Genomic DNA, 16,504 nt, shown 5'->3' on the forward strand with positions numbered 1-16,504 from the left:
AACCTCAGAGGGTGTGGTGCCAGGGTCCCCAGAAGAGGAAGAAGCCTGGAGGAACGTGACGGGTGGAGGGATGCGAAGAAGGACAAACCCACCGCTGTGGCCCCACCGCCAACTCTTTCCATTTTACATGAGCCCTTTTCCCGGGAGCCTGGCGAGCCATCACAGTGACAGGTATCTTGGAATCCGTGCCTCCCTTATCGCTTCACTGAATGGAATTAACTTTGGCTTCTCTTTTTCTTGGATGCTTATTTATTCTAAGAGAAGGAATTCTTTTTTTTTTTTTTTTTTTTGCGGTACGCGGGCCCCTCACTGTTGTGGCCTCTCCCGTTGCGGAGCACAGGCTCCGGACGCGCAGGCTCAGCGGCCATGGCTCACGGGCCCAGCCGCTCCGCGGCATGTGGGATCCTCCTGGACCAGGGCACGAACCTGCATCCCCTGCATCGGCAGGCGGACTCTCAACCACTGTGTCACCAGGGAAGCCCGAGAAGGAAGTCTTAAGGCTGTACTCCTGGTCCACAGTTGGAGGCTGCATTCTACCCAGCTCAATAATGGACCATTTTGAATATAACACAGAGGAGAGACCAGAGTCGACCACCTCGTGATGGTTGTTGTAGCAGCGTCTTCCTGGAGATAAGGGGAAAAGAAGTAAATAAACATTTGTGGACTGTCGGCTGAGTCCAGCCATTGCAGGTCAGCGGAAGAAGGTCATATTGTCCTCAGAGCTTAAAAAAAAAAGCCCCGGCTGCTAACAGAAATATAATGATCTTTTTTTAATGTCGTTGCTTTGTTGTCTATATTTTTGTTTCTGGGAAGAGCTGGTAACAGGAATAAGGGGTAACGAAGAAAATTACACCTCTGAACGGTGACTTTGTAGAAGCCCCAGGCACAAGTGTCCCCTCTCCATGCCAGGGGAAGAGCTTATTCATGGCATGATACTCTGTAGCACTGTTACAGGTCACCTCTCATCCTACGTTACCCACTTCTTGAACATTTCCCATATGCGGGGCATTGTGGGAGGTTTAAAGGTGTGTAAGAGATCTGTAGATCTGTATTTAGAGACGTGTAAAATGGGACCATTGGTCCACATGATTGCTGAAGTTCTGCAATTATCAGTGGAAATAATCTGGAGAGCACCAAAGAGAAATCCCCGCCCAAGAAGTGGTCTTACTGGGTGAGTGTCCAAGTGTGGCCTAGGTCTCCCAGTTCTGCCCAATAGGGGGGCTCACACAGCCTCAGGCCTGGAGCTCCCCTGGACTTCCAGACCCAGACTCACCCTGGGAATGAAGGGGAGACCCAGGCCCAGCAGTTCTCTGGAAGTCCCTAGGTTTTCATTTGCTTTCAACCTTTGAGTGTGGGGATGCAGACAGAGGCCTTTTGTTAGCCAAGAGGGAGGCTGCCAGGTGGCCCTTCAACTCCCCAGCAGCATCCTGTATCCCTAGGAAGGCTTTCATCCGGGCGTCTTCCAGTTTCAACACTGGCTTTGTTGACTATCACCAGGCATGTTGAATTACCTCTTTTTTTTCCCCTGAACAAAGAGTGCATTCAGGTGAAGTTATTGGTCTGGAACAGAGAACTGGTCAATCACTGTTGTTATTATATTAATGGCAAGTATTCTCGAGTAATTACAATTATTAGAAATAGAACGTCCAATAACATATGTTGTTTATAGGCACTAGATTCCAGTTACAAAGAATGATTTTGTTTCAACTAATGATGACATTGTGATAACAGCCCTGGGTCTTTAGATCTGCTGCCAGATCCCGGGTACCAAAGAGAAGAGGGAGAGAAAGGCGAGGGAAGGCTGAAGTGGGACCACAGAGTCCTTTCAGTCCTGTTCTCCCAGTATCAGCCGAGACTCTTGGCTTCCCACTGGAATGGACTTTCACCGGGGCAGCCGTGAACAGGGCCACGCTCTCACCTGCACCAGGCGGGAGGGACCACTGGTCTCCCAGTGGCTTTGGAATCCCCAGACTCCTCTGCTGGGTGACCTGAGCCCCCCATGAGGCCCACGCACTTCATAACAGTGATCCTTGGCGAACAAAGGCGAACTTCCACGGAAAAGCCAATCCACTGAGAAGAATTTATCCTCGCTGGATTATTTTGCTGTTATTTCTCATCTAACCTGAAAAGCAAAGTGAGCTGCGGCTGAAGCTGCATTCTCTGGACTCCAGGCGGGATGGGCTTCGCGAGGAAGCCGAGGCACATCTGGCGCATTAAATACAGGCTCAAAGAGGAAGTTCCTGCAGCCCCTCTCTTCTTGAAGTTCAACCAGAGTGTTTACTCCAGAGAACAATTGTAAGATCAGAAGAGGCAAAATGAATTCTATTTGATTTCCAAAGCTGTGCTTGAAAGTTTCTCCCCAAATCCCCTACCACCCCGATACCGCTGAGTTGAATCTGTTGCCAGGACGGGTATCAGGAAATCTGCTGATCCCAAGGTCAGTCCTCCCTGGGACTCAAGCGCTGGCAAAGCAGGGGAAGTCCGGGCCCCGGGACAGCTGCTGAAATGAGCCCCATGCCCAGAGACAGGGCAGGCCAAGGGCATTTATCCCCAACTGGACTTGAAGGAGATCAGGCCAGCCCACCTTGTCAGCGATTCAGCTCCCCTTCTTACCGTCCTCTGGGATCCAACCGGAGGGAACAAAAGCACCCTTGCCATGCCCTTCACCCTCCTTTGAGAAAACGAAGCCAAACCCCTGTGCGCAGGTATTCCATTACTGGGTTGCCATCTCTGCACTCAACTGCACTTTCCATCAATCTCATCTGCCCTTCCCCCACTTAAGATTATGGGTATTTCCTTTTTGTATTATTACTTTGCTCTCTCCATAAACCAGCCCATCGTAGATCACGTTAATGGCATAAACTTGGGGAACAGCAAAGAAAATATATGGTGCGTTGCATTTTTGTACTGGGCACCATGGGTTGAGAAGGTGAGTGTAAATTTTGGGGGTTGGTTGCGGCTAGTGCTAACTTGTCTTTGGAATTGATGGGGGCTGAGGTGACGTGGGGAGAGGGGTGAACTGCAATTTACTTATCCCTTAGCTGCCCCTCCGTGCTGCCCCTACCCAGCTCCCCCCAGCCTTGCGGTAACAACTGAGAGAATTAGAGCCCTCATCTTGTAAACACACTAGGGACTGTAAATCCACAGCCCACCACCCCCTCCCGAGGAAGCACCAGCCCTGAAGGCAGCTTTTCCTCTCCCAGCTGGGCAGCATTCTTTATGTCGTGTTCAATTATTTAAATATGCAATGAAACCTCTGTATCAAGCAGCCACCGACATGCTGGACGTGGTAGATGGAAAGGCATCTTTTTTGCTCTCATATGTTGATACTCCCCCTGCAATTAGCGGTGCTGTCTTTACTTCTGTGTGCATTTCAGTGGAAACCAAAATACGCACAGGGCTAGACGATGGGCCTGGAGCCCACTGGAGCCACTTTCTGAAAGCCAAGACGTTTAAAGATCTTCTTGTACCTCAAGCCACCCTTCTCCCCAACCTCAGCCCATTCTCAGGACTGCAGAACATAGCCACGGGCAAAACAGACTCCAAGCGAATCTGGTTCTTATTGTATGCATTTGTCTCCCAATAATCTTGCTAAATGCAGGTGTTTTCTACCCTCCAAGAGCTGGCCCTTTCAAATGATTGTTCAGAGAAATATCTTCCTCGAAAAGAGAAGGGCAGTATGTTTTTAAGGAATTCCGTAAGGGGGCTACATCATCATCTGGGGACAAAAGTCAGTAAGATGATGGTGAGGGTGTTTTGCTCACGGTCACTGTGGGAACTGAGATAACTGGTGTGCTTAATTTCTTTCTCATGGACATGGTGGTGATTATATGTGTTGTGCTATGAAACAAGATAGCACGTGGCAAAATATGTGTAAGGTGATGGAGGTGGTGGGACATGCGCTGCGTTGAAACCTTGTACCCCTTGCACCGTGTTCATTGTGTTAGCTAGGATAACGGTATCATGCACTACCTATGAGAGCCATACCCACCTGTATGACTATGCCAGGTCACAATATACCAGTTATTAAAATACTTCCTTCCTGGTAGGTAAATGGCACTTCCAGGAGACCAACGTACCCTGCAAAGACCCCCACCTCCTCCAGCATGCAGGGGTCGATATTTTGAATACGACGCTTTGAGCTAGTTTAGCAGGCATTGTTTACCCCCATTTTAAAGATGGGAAAACTGAGCCTCAGAAAGGTTATATGAGGATGTGCCCCAGGTCACCTACTGGGTTCATATTAGAATTGGGACCATAAAATTCATGGATTCCAAACCAGCCTCTTCATTTTATGGATGGGGAGACTCAGAGGGTTTGGGGATGTGCCCAAGGCCACGTGGCTGGCTGGTGAAGGTCCTGTCTCAGAGCACGCGGAACCTTCCAGAAGAGGGGACTGCCATTAGAGGAGCAGTGAACAGAACTGGGAACTCCCTAGCCATTCCTGTTGTGTTGGGGCACTCAGAGCTGTTGAAATTGTTGGGCACTGAAGCTTCGAAGGGGTGGATAGGCTGGACCATGAGAATTGATGGGTGTTTATGGAAAAGCACACAGAGGCGGGGGCAGGGGAGACGGATCCTTGGGAAACGAGGTAGGAAAAGGGAGTAGCTGAGGGACCAGGTGCAGCCTGAGTCAAGGGGGAAGGACGAGGAAAGAACAAACGTTTTTTGAGCACTTGCTCCCTCTGTGCCAGACGCGTCATACATGGTAGTTCATGGACTTCCCCCAAATGACCCTGTAGAGGATGAGTTTTTAATCCCCGTTCGTAGTGAAGCCGAGCAATGTTTAGAGTCCTTTCAAGACTCAAACTAGCAGGAGGAAGATGGACTTGCACTTATACGTATGGGATTCCCAAACCACACTCTTTCTAGTTAAGAAAGCGCAAAGGTGAGGACCACGGCCGAAGTGCTGGGTAACAGGGCCTCAGAGTCATGGAGAAACGTGGAAGTCACTCTGAAATTTCCTGCGAGCATCAGACTCATAGGTGCTTTTGTACCTGGGATCTCAGCATGAGGCTGGGCAGGGTCTGGGGAGATGGGGTGAGAGGAGGGGGCAGCACGGTGGCAATGGTCCCTTTATGCCTTGTTGTCTAGGGGAAAATGGCCATTTTACATTTCAATTAGGAGAGACACCGGGGTCAGTCAGCAGCGCCACCAGAGGAAAATGGGCCCAGCCCAGCCCTGGGCCTCTCCAATTATTATTAATGAACTTAGTCTCCGAGTGGCCAACCTTTTTATATGCAAACTAGGCCATTAAGGGGCCACTGGCAATCAGGACTCACTACAGAACTCATAACAAGCCCCAGTGAGAATCTTACAGGGGGAAGGAGAGAGGCTTAGCTTCCATCCTGGACCAGAATCGGTCCAGCCCCTAGGCGAGGTTCCAGCTCACCACAGGAGGGTTTCGAAGCCCCCTGGCCCCCAGCTCCTCTCTGGGAAATCCTGGCCCACCATCCCATCCTGAGGTGGTCCTACTGCCAGTAGGAACTTGCCTCTTTCATTAAGAGGAGGAAATACGGCGGGTTGGCGTGGGAGTTCTTCAGCTGCCAGCACATCTGTTGACACTGAACCAATGTTTTTCCTCTCCCTGGCTTGGTTTCTCCTTTGCAAAGTAGAAGGGACCCTTGGGTTGGTTCAGAGGACTCTCAGATTCAGGCACCCTCAGCGTACCTTTCTTGAGCTGCCGTATTTTCCTGTGGGACTTGGGGATGAGAGATCCCAGCTCTTCTGCTCTTACTCGCAATGCAACCCTACACGCAGCTTGTAGCAGGAGGCAAGGTCAGGCTGTGCATGCTTTAGGAGAGGGACAGCTGCCAGGTCTTCGGCGGGAGGGAAGAGCGGGGTCAGGACTGGCCCGGCCCCTCTGGCTCACAGCTCGCCACTTGTCATCCGTCTTCTCTCCTGAGTCCCCAACATCACACATCGCCCTCTCCAGCCCGAGCTTCATCCTTTTCACAAAATCGCTCTTTTCTTCTACGTGTCCCGAGTTCTCATCTTGCCGGAGCAGGGGGATGAGATGCCAGCAGAGGCAAGGACACGGGATGGAACCATAAGATTCTCGCTCCACGTGGGACCTCGTGGTCCCTGGAGACCCACACGATCTAGAGCCTCAAGGCCACAGGCAGGGTTCAGGCCGTGTCCTCTGTCCCCTCCCCCTCCTGCTGGCCTGCCTCCCTGCTGCTCTTCTTTGTTTTATTTATTTTAAACTGCGCCAAAATACACATATCATAAAATTTACTATCTTAACCAGTTGTATGTGTACAGTTTAGTGGCAATAAGTACATACATTCACGTTGTGGTACAGCCATAGCCACCATCCATCTCCAAAACTCTATTCATCTTTCCCAACTGAAACTCTGCACCCGTTAAACCCTAACTCCTCCTTCTCTCGTGCTCCAGAAACCACTCTTCTACCTTCTGTCTCTATGAATGTGACTACCCTGGGTACCTCCTATGAGAGGAATCCATGGGTGAATTTTCAAGATTCACCCATGACTTAGCGTGTGTTTAAATTCCTTTTTGAGGCTGAATTGTATTCCATTGCATGTATGTATCACATTTCGCTTATCCATTCATCTGCGAGGGCACCTCCGTTGCTTCCACCTTTTGGCTGTGTGAGTACTGCTGCCCTGAGCATATGGGCATCAAGTATCTCTTCGAGACCCTGCTTTCAGCTCTTTTGGATGCAAACTCAGAAGTGGAATTGCTGGGTCTGCTGCTCCCCCGTTTAGCCATTCAGGATAAAGGCGTGGATAGCCTGGAGGAGAGGAGGGCATTCATTTAATGGGCCTGGGGTGCTTCCCTAAAGCAAGGCTACAGGGTAATCGGGAAGAACAGAGGTGAGACCACCCAAATCATGGACTCAGGACTGGTTAGAGCTGAATGGGGCCTTGGATGCCACACAATTGACAGATGAGGTAGCTGAGTCTCAAAGTGGGGATTGATGCGTGGTGAGCTCAGGGTTCCACAGCTCGTCAGAAGCTCAGCGGCCCTAGAGCTCTTCTCCCTCCAGCTTTCAGTGACCGGGGGGCTCATGTTTGTTTTCAGACCCCGGGGGGGGACAGCCGCCGGGTGCCTGATTGCCTGGGGCCCCTCCCATCTGCCCTTCCCCTGGCCTCCTTTCTGCCTTACTTTGCTGGGGAAGAGGGCTGAGGTCAGGGGGGCCCCTGAGAGTCAGCAGTGAGCCCACGGGGCAGCGTCCTCATGAAGGATGTGTGAGCCATGCTTTTGTCCGTCTACCTGCCCAGAAGCCGTCTGTCTGGTGGGCATGCCCCAAACAGTGCCACAGGGGGAGGAATCTGGGGGTGGTGGGACCTGCCTGGCCCGGGGCCTCACTCCTGTCCATGCAGCTCCTGTGAATCCAGCCACACGCCAGCTCCCACCTCCCAGCAGGGCAGAGCACCGTGCTCCTTATTTGACCCCATTCTCCCCCCAGCCCTCCCTGAACAGAGCTGATTGCCCCAGCGAAAAGGGGCCCAGTGATCCATTTCCTCCATGCCCGAATGTGTTCAGAGGCCCCCCTTGGCTCGGGGACGAGCAGCTGGAGGGGACACAGAGTGTACCTGCTCTGAGGGGCATGTTCTTGGGGGCCAGCCATCCCCGGAGCTCAGTCAGAAGCTTTTGGATTTCAAAGGTCTCTGGGGCTCATTGCAGAACATTCCCAAATGCCTTATGTAAGGTCCTCCCACCCCTTCCAGACTCACATTCCAGAGCCTCGGCCCAGGGCTTGTGTCACTGTGTAGCTGCTCGCTTGGGCACCTCTGTCCCAGCTCTTGGCAGCCCGGAACTGAGGCAAAGCGGTCTTCAGCCCAAAGTGGGACAGGACGCCCAGCCAGCAGGATCAGTCTGCTAGGGGAGGAGGGTGCTGAGAGGGGAGGGACCGCTGGGAGTCTGGACCAGAGGGTCTGGGGCGCATTGAAAAAGAAGCTGACGAGGGCAGGGGACGAGCTCTGTGAGGAGGGACCTCAAGGTGGGGATGCCAGGACCCGGCTGGCTCAGTCTCACTGCCTCCTCCATGGTGGTCGGGGGTGGGCAGCAGCGCCGAGGGCCGTGCGTGGGGAGTCCTGGGGAGGGTGGAGTCTGAGAACATCTGGGTGATACCAGGGGCTTCCCGCAGCCCGACCTGAGCCTCACTGTCTGTCCCCAGGACTGCCCGCAGCTGCTGCGAGTGGACAAGATCCTGGTGCCCGTGGAGGTGATCAAGCCCATCACCCTCAAGGCCAAGAACCTCCCCCAGCCGCAGTCGGGGCAGCGCGGGTACGAGTGCGTCCTCAGCATCCAGGGCAGCGAGCAGAGGGTGCCCGCCCTGCGCTTCAACAGCTCCAGCGTGCAGTGCCAGAACACCTCTGTGAGTGCCCGCCCCGTGTGCCCACCCGCCGGGCGCTCTCCTAGGGTCAGGACTGCCCCGAACCCCCACAGAACTGCTCAGCTCCCCCCGACAACTGCTTCCTCCAACCCTGCTAGCCCGGCCCAGTCCCCCAAGTGTCTGCCTGTAGGTGTGGCCCTGTCATGGTGACCCAGCAGGGGCTGCGGTGCAAGGGGCTTTGGGTCCCGCCTTGGGGCCGCTGAGCGCTCTTTGTGGGCAGATGTATTTACAGGGCGTGCCCATCCTCCTTCCTGAGAGCCGCTCTGGAAACCCTGGGTCCTGACTTCCTACCAGGGCTGACCTGGGGGCCTCATGTGAGCCCACAAAGGCGCACCTCGGCCTGTACAGCCACACAGAGGCTGTTTCCCAGCACACGAGGCTTCTGAGACAGACCAGCCCCTGCAAAAGGAGCCTTGGAACAGGAAGGAGCCCCCCGGGGCTGTGCTGTGTAGATCGGCACAAACCCTGCCCAGTATTTAGAAATCCAGGTTGGGTCCATGCTGGACCAGCAACGGGTCAGCAGCCCCCTGCGGCCAGCAGCCTTCGCCTGGTCCCTGGTCACCACACAGTGTGCCCTAACAGTGTGCCCCTGCCTGCCAGCTCCCCCGCCGGCCCCGTGGCCTTCCCAGCCCCGGCTCTGCTCTCCCTCATTCTCTCTTTCTGGGCTATTGCTGTGCACCCAGATGCTCAGAGACTAACAGACTTAAAGACTCGTAACATTTTCAAGCGATGTGAAACCCACCTTCTTCTTCACTGTGCAGAGGAGAAACCGGAGGCCCAGAGTAGGGGCAGGATTGGATTTGTGGGGCTGAGAGTTACATACTTTGGGGGACCTTCTTTAAGAATGAAATACGTCAATACAAATGAGATACGCAGGCAGGCCTTAGGAAGGGCCATGTGGGTGAGTGCAGGGCCCTGAAGCTGGCCCTGAGTCTCCATTGACTTCCAGGGTAACCCACCCTTGCCCCGAGGGTCAGTGACACGCCCAAGGTCACACAGTTCGTGAGTGGCAGGGTCTCACGACCTGTGAGAAATCAAGCCCGCCCCACCACCCTTGATTTTTGGTGGCAGAGGGGGGTCTCAGAGGAGAGCAGAGAAGGAAAAGAGAGACACAGGAGCATTCTGCATGGGGTGACACGGGGCTGGGTGGACAGGCAGGTCACTTCCAGCCCACTATTTGGGGACAGGCCCCGGGCCAATCACTGTAGCCCTCGGGGGCCTGTTGGCAGAGAACAGGGCAGCTCACAGGCAGCAGTTGGAGGAGGGTTAGAAGCAACTGTGGGTATCCGTGGCCTCCTTTAGACAGAGGCTCCAGGAGATGTCAAGTGCTGCTAATAATAGTGCCCAGTCCCGCCCCTCAGTCACTGGCAATCACGGGAGTCAGTGGGCTGCAGGGGACAGCTGGCCGGCTACAGTGCCAGCCATGAGGCCCTAGGGCTCTAGGCCCATCTTCCACCGACCCGCAGTGGCCCCATGGTTTCTCGTCGTGCCCCAATTTACTGCGTGCAAAACAAGGACAGGGAGACCGATAGGGGGTTAATTTTCCCCCTTCCCGCTTTACTGGAACACAGCTGGGAATGGGTCTGCTGAGCCTCTGGGGTCCTGGAGATGGACACAGCATACACTGGTGTCTTACGTTGGTGATAGAATGATAGAACTTTGCAGCAAAAAATCTCAGACAAGGGAATGGTTGGAGGGAAGAGCGTCCAAATTGTACAGAGGTCTTCTCTTTGCTCTAGAAAGTAGGGAGACTGGGGTTCACTCTTTCCCCAGGTGATGAGCAACGTCGTCCAAGAGCTGGGCCACGATGAGCCAGACCTTGACTGAGACACTTAACCTCCTGGCCCATAGGAGCCTGAAACACTCTTCCCCCAGCTCCGGGCTTTGTGCGGATCAACTGCCCACTGATCATAGAGGGCTATATAAATGCTAAGTGGAGCAGAGGTGGGGAGTGGTGGAGGATGCGAGCCAGTGGTCCAGGGTCCCCAGCAGTCCGCCCCTCCCCCTGCAGGATGCAGGTCAAGGGGGAGAGAGGGCATCTCCAGGAAGGAGCGTGACCTCCCTAGAGGGGGGAGGTCAAGGGGTTGGTGGGCAATACTGGGGTTAATGATTTCTGTAATATTTTAGAATTGAGATCTCAGGAATGAGGAGAAAGAGGAAGCAATGCCCAGCATATTTGATCCTTAAAGCCTTTTTTATTTTTCCTTCAGAAAGAAAATGTGTGCACACACGCGCACATCTGAGCACATAAGTGTTCTCGTGTGCGTCCGTCTCCACGTGTACCAAGTGTCTGGCGCAGAAACACTCTAAGTGCTGCTGTTATTATTCCACATAAACAGAAACACGGGGAACACAGGTGTATTTTCGCACAGCATCCCCAAGTGCACACACATAGATTCAAATACACGATAATATTTGGGCGCTCATTCTCCGCAGCAGGCACTGTGCCCAGAGCATCGGATGGTTATCTTGAACCCTCCCAACAATCCCGTGAGGTACGCACCGCGTGTAATTCCCACTTTACACGTGGGGAGTCTGAGATTCGGATCCTCTGCCCACATTCACACAGCCGGTCACTGCGGAGCCCCTACACGGCACTACACGTGTGTGCCCGTGTGTGCTCACATGCACACGCACATCTGAATGCATAGACCCTACGGATGTGCACAGACCTCTTCTCACTTCAGCACGCGTGGGAAGACATTCATGTACGCATGCAAAGACGTTCATGCACGCAGATGCTCCCATGCATACGTGGGCAGTATGTCTTGCCTTGATCTCGGGGGGATCTCAGGTCCTTCCTGAGAGGGGCCTGAAGGTTCTCTTGATCGTCGACCAACACGCCCCTGGTTGCTGCCTGCTGCTTCCACTTTGGGTCCTGGACAGACCCAGGCCTGAGAGGCAGGAGCCTGGCTTCGATGCCGATTTAGGCACCACCAGCATCCCTCCTAGAGGTCGGAGCAGCCTGACACTGGCCCCTGCCACCTTTCCCCCACTGGGGCCTTGGAGGAAGGGGACGGGAAGGATGGGGGCAGTGGAGCTTGGCTAGAGGAGGAAATGGGAAGGGGCGTCTGGAACGGGTTCTCCCCCCATCCCCCCTACACACTTCCCCCTTGGCTGTCCTCTGTCTCGCTGCTGCTAGCAGATGGCAAGGAGCAGCGATTCTCTAACTTTCACAGCACCAGACTCAGAGTACCTAACTGGAAATGCTCCTGTCTCCAGAGGTTCTAGTTCGGCAGGTCTGGGTGGGGCCTTGGAATCTGCATTTAGTAGACCTCATCCCCAGCCCCACCCCCATGACTCTGATGAAGGTGGTCCATAGACCACCATGAGAGGGGAAGAGGTTTTTTTTTTGAGAAAACTCACGACGACTTGGAACGACCCACCCAGACGCGAAAAACTTAAATCTCTGGGGAGTTGGCTAGTGGGCTTCGTGGCAAAAAGCTTCTGAGTCCCCAGCTGAGTTATGGGATGATCAAAACAGATTCTCCAGTGTTGTTTCTGCAGGGCTAGGGAGGTTTGCTTATTCTGTGGCTCAGCCCAAACCCTGGCCTTGGCCCAGATGTCATCAGTCTCGAGGGAGATTATACGAGCGTGTGGATGGTACAAGGCAAACCACCGCCATTGTGGGACAGGCACCACATGTGGCTCCCTGGCTTGGGCGTCATCACCAGGGAGTTAGTGAAAACTTCTGGCGTGCTAGGTTAGAGCCCGAAGAAGGCTGGACACACACCCTACTTATGTTTCTGTAGGAGGGCAGCGTCACAGCATGCTCATCATGGAGCACGTTCTGTCACTCAGGAATATAGGGCAGGTTCCCAGGTTAAGATGATAACATCTCCTTTAGAAGCCCTACGGATAAGCTACAGAGGCAGAGGCCCTGAGACCCTCCACAGCTGGTGCATTCCCGAGTTTCTGTGCTGCCCTCCCCTTAGTGAAGGAGGGGGCATCAGTGGCCTGACACAACAGCCACGAGCATCCCCACGGCCCAGCCCCACCAAACTTAAACTCTGCATTAAAAGAGCCCACTGGCTCTGCAAACACAACTTCAGACCAAGTCTCCTGGACTGAACTCTTCCAACATATCGCCCATCCTCAGCCCCTCCTCTGCAGAAAACCTGTCTCAGCTCTGATCCTCCATCCCACCCCCTGTGGTGGGCAGAATCTAGTGGAATAATGAGAAAATCATCAGGTAGGGATTGGAAAAGCTGCCCAGGGCAGGTTCCAAGCTCCTGCTGCCTGCCCTCCTTCCCTGGGGATAGAGAATGCCTGCTGCAGAAGGCGGACGGGGGCGGGCATACTGGGGGCTGCCTGAGAGGTACCTCCCACTTCCCCCGCTCCCCGCCTTAGCACCGCAGCCCCGTGGGATGGACCCAGCTGGGTGGAACATTAGAGGAGAGCCCGGCAGGGAAGCGGGGCCCAGAGGCAGCTCCCTGCCGCCCCACCATGGGCAGCTGTGGAGCTGGGGCCCCTGCTCTGTCTTGGAGCCTTTGGGGACTTGACCCAGATTCCCAGGTTTGTGCCCTAGGGTGACCTCAGGATTTCCCACCTCACCTCTGAGCTCTCACACAGTCCTCTTCTGTTAACCCTCAGCCACTCATCCCCTGAAGAGTGCAGCTCCTTCATTGCCTCCCCTCTGCAGCCACTCTCCCTGCCTGCAGATCAGGCTTGGCCAGGTCTCTGGTGAAGCACCCACCTCCCCTGAACGTGTCCTAGAAATTAAAGCTCCCAAATCGCGTTGAGGACTGGCAGGTTCCCCTGGGCAGCCAGGGCGGGAGCAGGCCCCTCTCTCACTAACTTCCTGGGGAGAGCCCAGCTGGCAGGAACAGGCCTCCGCAGAAGGTGGCCAAGCCACTTGCTCAAATCTGCTCTGTGAACCCACATTCCAAATGGGTGTCCCCCCAGGCCTGGCATCTCCCCGCCTTAGCTTCTTGACCCCCTGGTCTGGTCCCCTGAGATGCACGTCCCCACCCTGCCCACCCATGCTGATGTGTGCTTACACACACATGCACGCACAGTCTTGGCCTGCCTTTGACCCCGTGCACTCTTGCGGACACCAGGCCGAACATTGGGCCCCCCCTAGAAATCTCTGTGACCCAGCTTTCTCCTTTCCTTCCGGTCCTGGCTGCAGTATTCCTACGAAGGGATGGAGATCAACAACCTGCCGGTGAAGCTGACAGTCGTGTGGAACGGGCACTTCAACATTGATAACCCAGCTCAGAACAAAGGTGCGGAAGGAGGGCCCGGGCAGGCCGGGGAGGGGGGAGCAGCTCCCATCGGTGGGCAGTGCCATTCCGTCCCCACCCAAGCCAAGCCCGCTCTCCGCGCCTCCCCAGCGCCGTCACTGCTCTGTGACTGCTCGGCGCAGGGGGCGCAGGGCAACGGCTGCTGGGAGTACAGTGGAGGGAGCAGCGCGGGCTGGAGGGGGCCCCCAGAGACTGAGGGAGGCTCCACCGCCCAGCCACGACCCTCTGCTCAGGCTTTCCCTGCATCCGGAGGGCGGAGGGGACAAGGCTGCCTCATGTCCCATCATCCAGGCCAGCACTGCCCTCCTGGTCTGCACTCCCGGGCCCCTCCCAGCCCCCTGCCCCCACCTCCAAGCCCCCCTTGCCCTTTGCCCACAGTTCACCTCTACAAGTGCGGCGCCATGCGTGAGAGCTGCGGGCTGTGCCTCAAGGCGGACCCGGACTTCGAATGCGGCTGGTGCCAGGGCCAGGGCCAGTGTACCCTCCGGCAGCACTGCCCCATCCACGAGAGCCACTGGCTGGAGCTGTCGGGCACCAACAGCAAGTGCACGAACCCCCGCATCACAGAGGTGAGCCGTGGTCCGCTGGGCCCGCCGTGGTCCACTGAGCCCTGTCCTGCCACGGGCGGGGCCTGGGAGCCATGGCTGGCATGGAATCCGTCACCCCTGTGTCCACCAGGCGCCCAGCTGGCTGCAGGCATCCTCATTTCCCTGCAAATCCGTAGCAGCTTTAGGCTTGGCTCAGAGGCCCTCCCCTCATCAAGGGAGGTCGAGAGCAGAGAGGGTTCGGCTGTCCTATGGAGTCTCCGTGTGAGCCGCGTCCGAGAGGACTCGCGGTCCTCGACACCCCTTCCTTGTCTCCAAGAGTCCTGGTGGCAAGGCCATGAAGCTCCGTCGGCTGCGGCCTCATTAAGCAGTCAGCCTGTGGGTGGAGGCTGCCTGGGGTCAAGGGCGTGGAGCCCAGCCCCGGAGAGTGGAGCAGGTCAAAGCGGAGAGGCCTCGGGACTCACATGAAGCAGACCGAAGCTGTGAAGTGGCGGGAACGGACCAGGAGCACAGTTCAGGGGGACAGAGGGACGCGGGCCGTGGAACGCGGGCCGTGGAACGCGGAGCCATGAGGGGCGGGGCAGACGGGGGATCACAGAGAACAGCGTTTGAATCCCAGCTCCATTTGCTAATCCCAAGTAATTGTTGGGTCCCCTGCGACTACTTCATCTCCACCTCCAGGCCTCAGCTTGCTCACCCGTGCCCTGGGTCGAAGCGTCCACCTCACAGGAGTGACAGGGATTCCATGAGCGAACCCATGCACGATGCCTGGCTGCGTGCCCAGCCCGTGGGGGTCTCATCACCCTCCGCCTCCTCGTTGATCACTGACACTGTTAAAATCATTTTTAAATCCCGTGTCTAAGCCCATCGCTGCCCTGGTGTCTTCACCTCCACACTCCCGGCACGAAGACCCTCTAAGGTCCCCCGCACCCGGGCTGGAATCCCTTGCTCCGCTCATAAAATAAGGGAAAGACGTGCGTGTCTCCGCTACAGGACGGTGTCTGACACGTCTGCACCTGGGGCCCAGTGCTTCGCTCATTGTAGGTGCTCAGTGCCTCTTTGCCATGGTTGCTGCTGCTGATAATAATGCCACGGGGGGACCGAGGGAAGATGAGACGGAAGCTCAGTCTATCCATCCGTAGTGAGGGGACGCTGGGCATCCAGCTCTGTGCACTTTCACAAACACCCGTATCTGGTACCCTTACAACGGCGGGCACAATCACAGGCCAAACGTTTGTGTGGTGCTTCAGAGTTTGTGAAATAGCCTCATATCCCTCACTTCATCCGGCCTCACAACAACCCTGCTGTGTGGTTTCCTAGGGCTGCTGCAGTGAAGGGCGGTAAACAACAGAAATGTATTGTCTCTCGGTTCTGGAGGCTGGAAGTCGAGATCAAGGTGTCGCAGGGTCGGTTCCTTCTAATGGCTGTGAGGCAAGGGTCCGTTCCAGGCCTCTCTCCTTGGCTTGTAGGTGGCTGTCTTCTTCCTGTGCCTCTTCATATTGACTTCCTGCCATGTGTGTCTCTGCAAATTTCCTCTTTTTATGAGGACATCAGTCCTATTCGATTAGGACCCACCTGAATGACCCCATTTTGACTTGACTCCCTCTATAAAGACCCTTTCTCCAAAGAAGGTCACAATTCTGAGGTGCTGGGGTTTAGGACTTCAACACATGGATTTAGGGAGACACGGTTCAACCCATGATGCCTGCCAAGGCCAAGGTTATTATCACCCTTTCCCACATAAAAAGACCCATGCTCAGGTTTACTCTGACCAAAGCGTAAATCAAGGGCCCCTGAAGGCCGAGTCCCTTGGTTACTGGATTGCCGTCCTCCGCCACCACAAAGGCAAACACTCCCATACATTCCCTCGACCCTCCCTCACAAATGCTGCATGCGCACCGGGGATGTGTAAAAGCAGGAAGGAGCTTGACTCTGAGTAAGCAGCTTCCTCCGGCAAAGCAGCCTCTCGGGCGTGGCCCTCTAGGTGTGCCCCCGCTTTGGCACCTTCACCCTCCACATGCCTGGTTTTCCAGGTGCCGAGAGCTTCATTCAGCCCCGACTTCAGTCTCCTGCATGGGTAGGAATCTCAACAGTGATTCTCAAACTGGGGAAAGATACTTACGTATTTTACCTACAGAATTATCTGGAAAAGTAGAGCCGGTGGATGCCTCTGGCGCCACATCTGAACGAGGGCCCCCCTCCTTTCCTGCCGGCCCCCACCCTCAGAGCCCCGTAGCAAGAAGCCATCCCCCAGGGGGCTGCCTCTCAGGACCGCTAATGGTGTGTCTGGTGAAAACAGTGGGACTGGCTTTCTTCTTGGCCTGAGACCAAAAACATCACAGGGAGGAG

General features: G+C 55.3%; 1 protein-coding gene across 4 annotated transcripts in view; it reads left to right on the forward strand.

Annotated features, from left to right (window-relative positions):
* The window catches only part of PLXNA4 (plexin A4), a 608,317-nt gene that overhangs the window by 525,697 nt on the left and 66,116 nt on the right, over positions 1-16,504 (forward strand). For all 4 annotated transcript variants that reach the window (XM_060305298.1, XM_060305299.1, XM_060305300.1 and 1 more), the window contains 3 exons: positions 8,146-8,346; positions 13,496-13,592; positions 13,989-14,179. In XM_060305298.1, coding sequence (XP_060161281.1) covers positions 8,146-8,346; positions 13,496-13,592; positions 13,989-14,179 — 489 coding nt within the window. The remainder of the gene's footprint in view (positions 1-8,145; positions 8,347-13,495; positions 13,593-13,988; positions 14,180-16,504) is intronic.

The sequence above is a fragment of the Globicephala melas genome, chromosome 9 (assembly GCF_963455315.2).
Source record: "Globicephala melas chromosome 9, mGloMel1.2, whole genome shotgun sequence".
NCBI lineage: Eukaryota > Metazoa > Chordata > Mammalia > Artiodactyla > Delphinidae > Globicephala > Globicephala melas.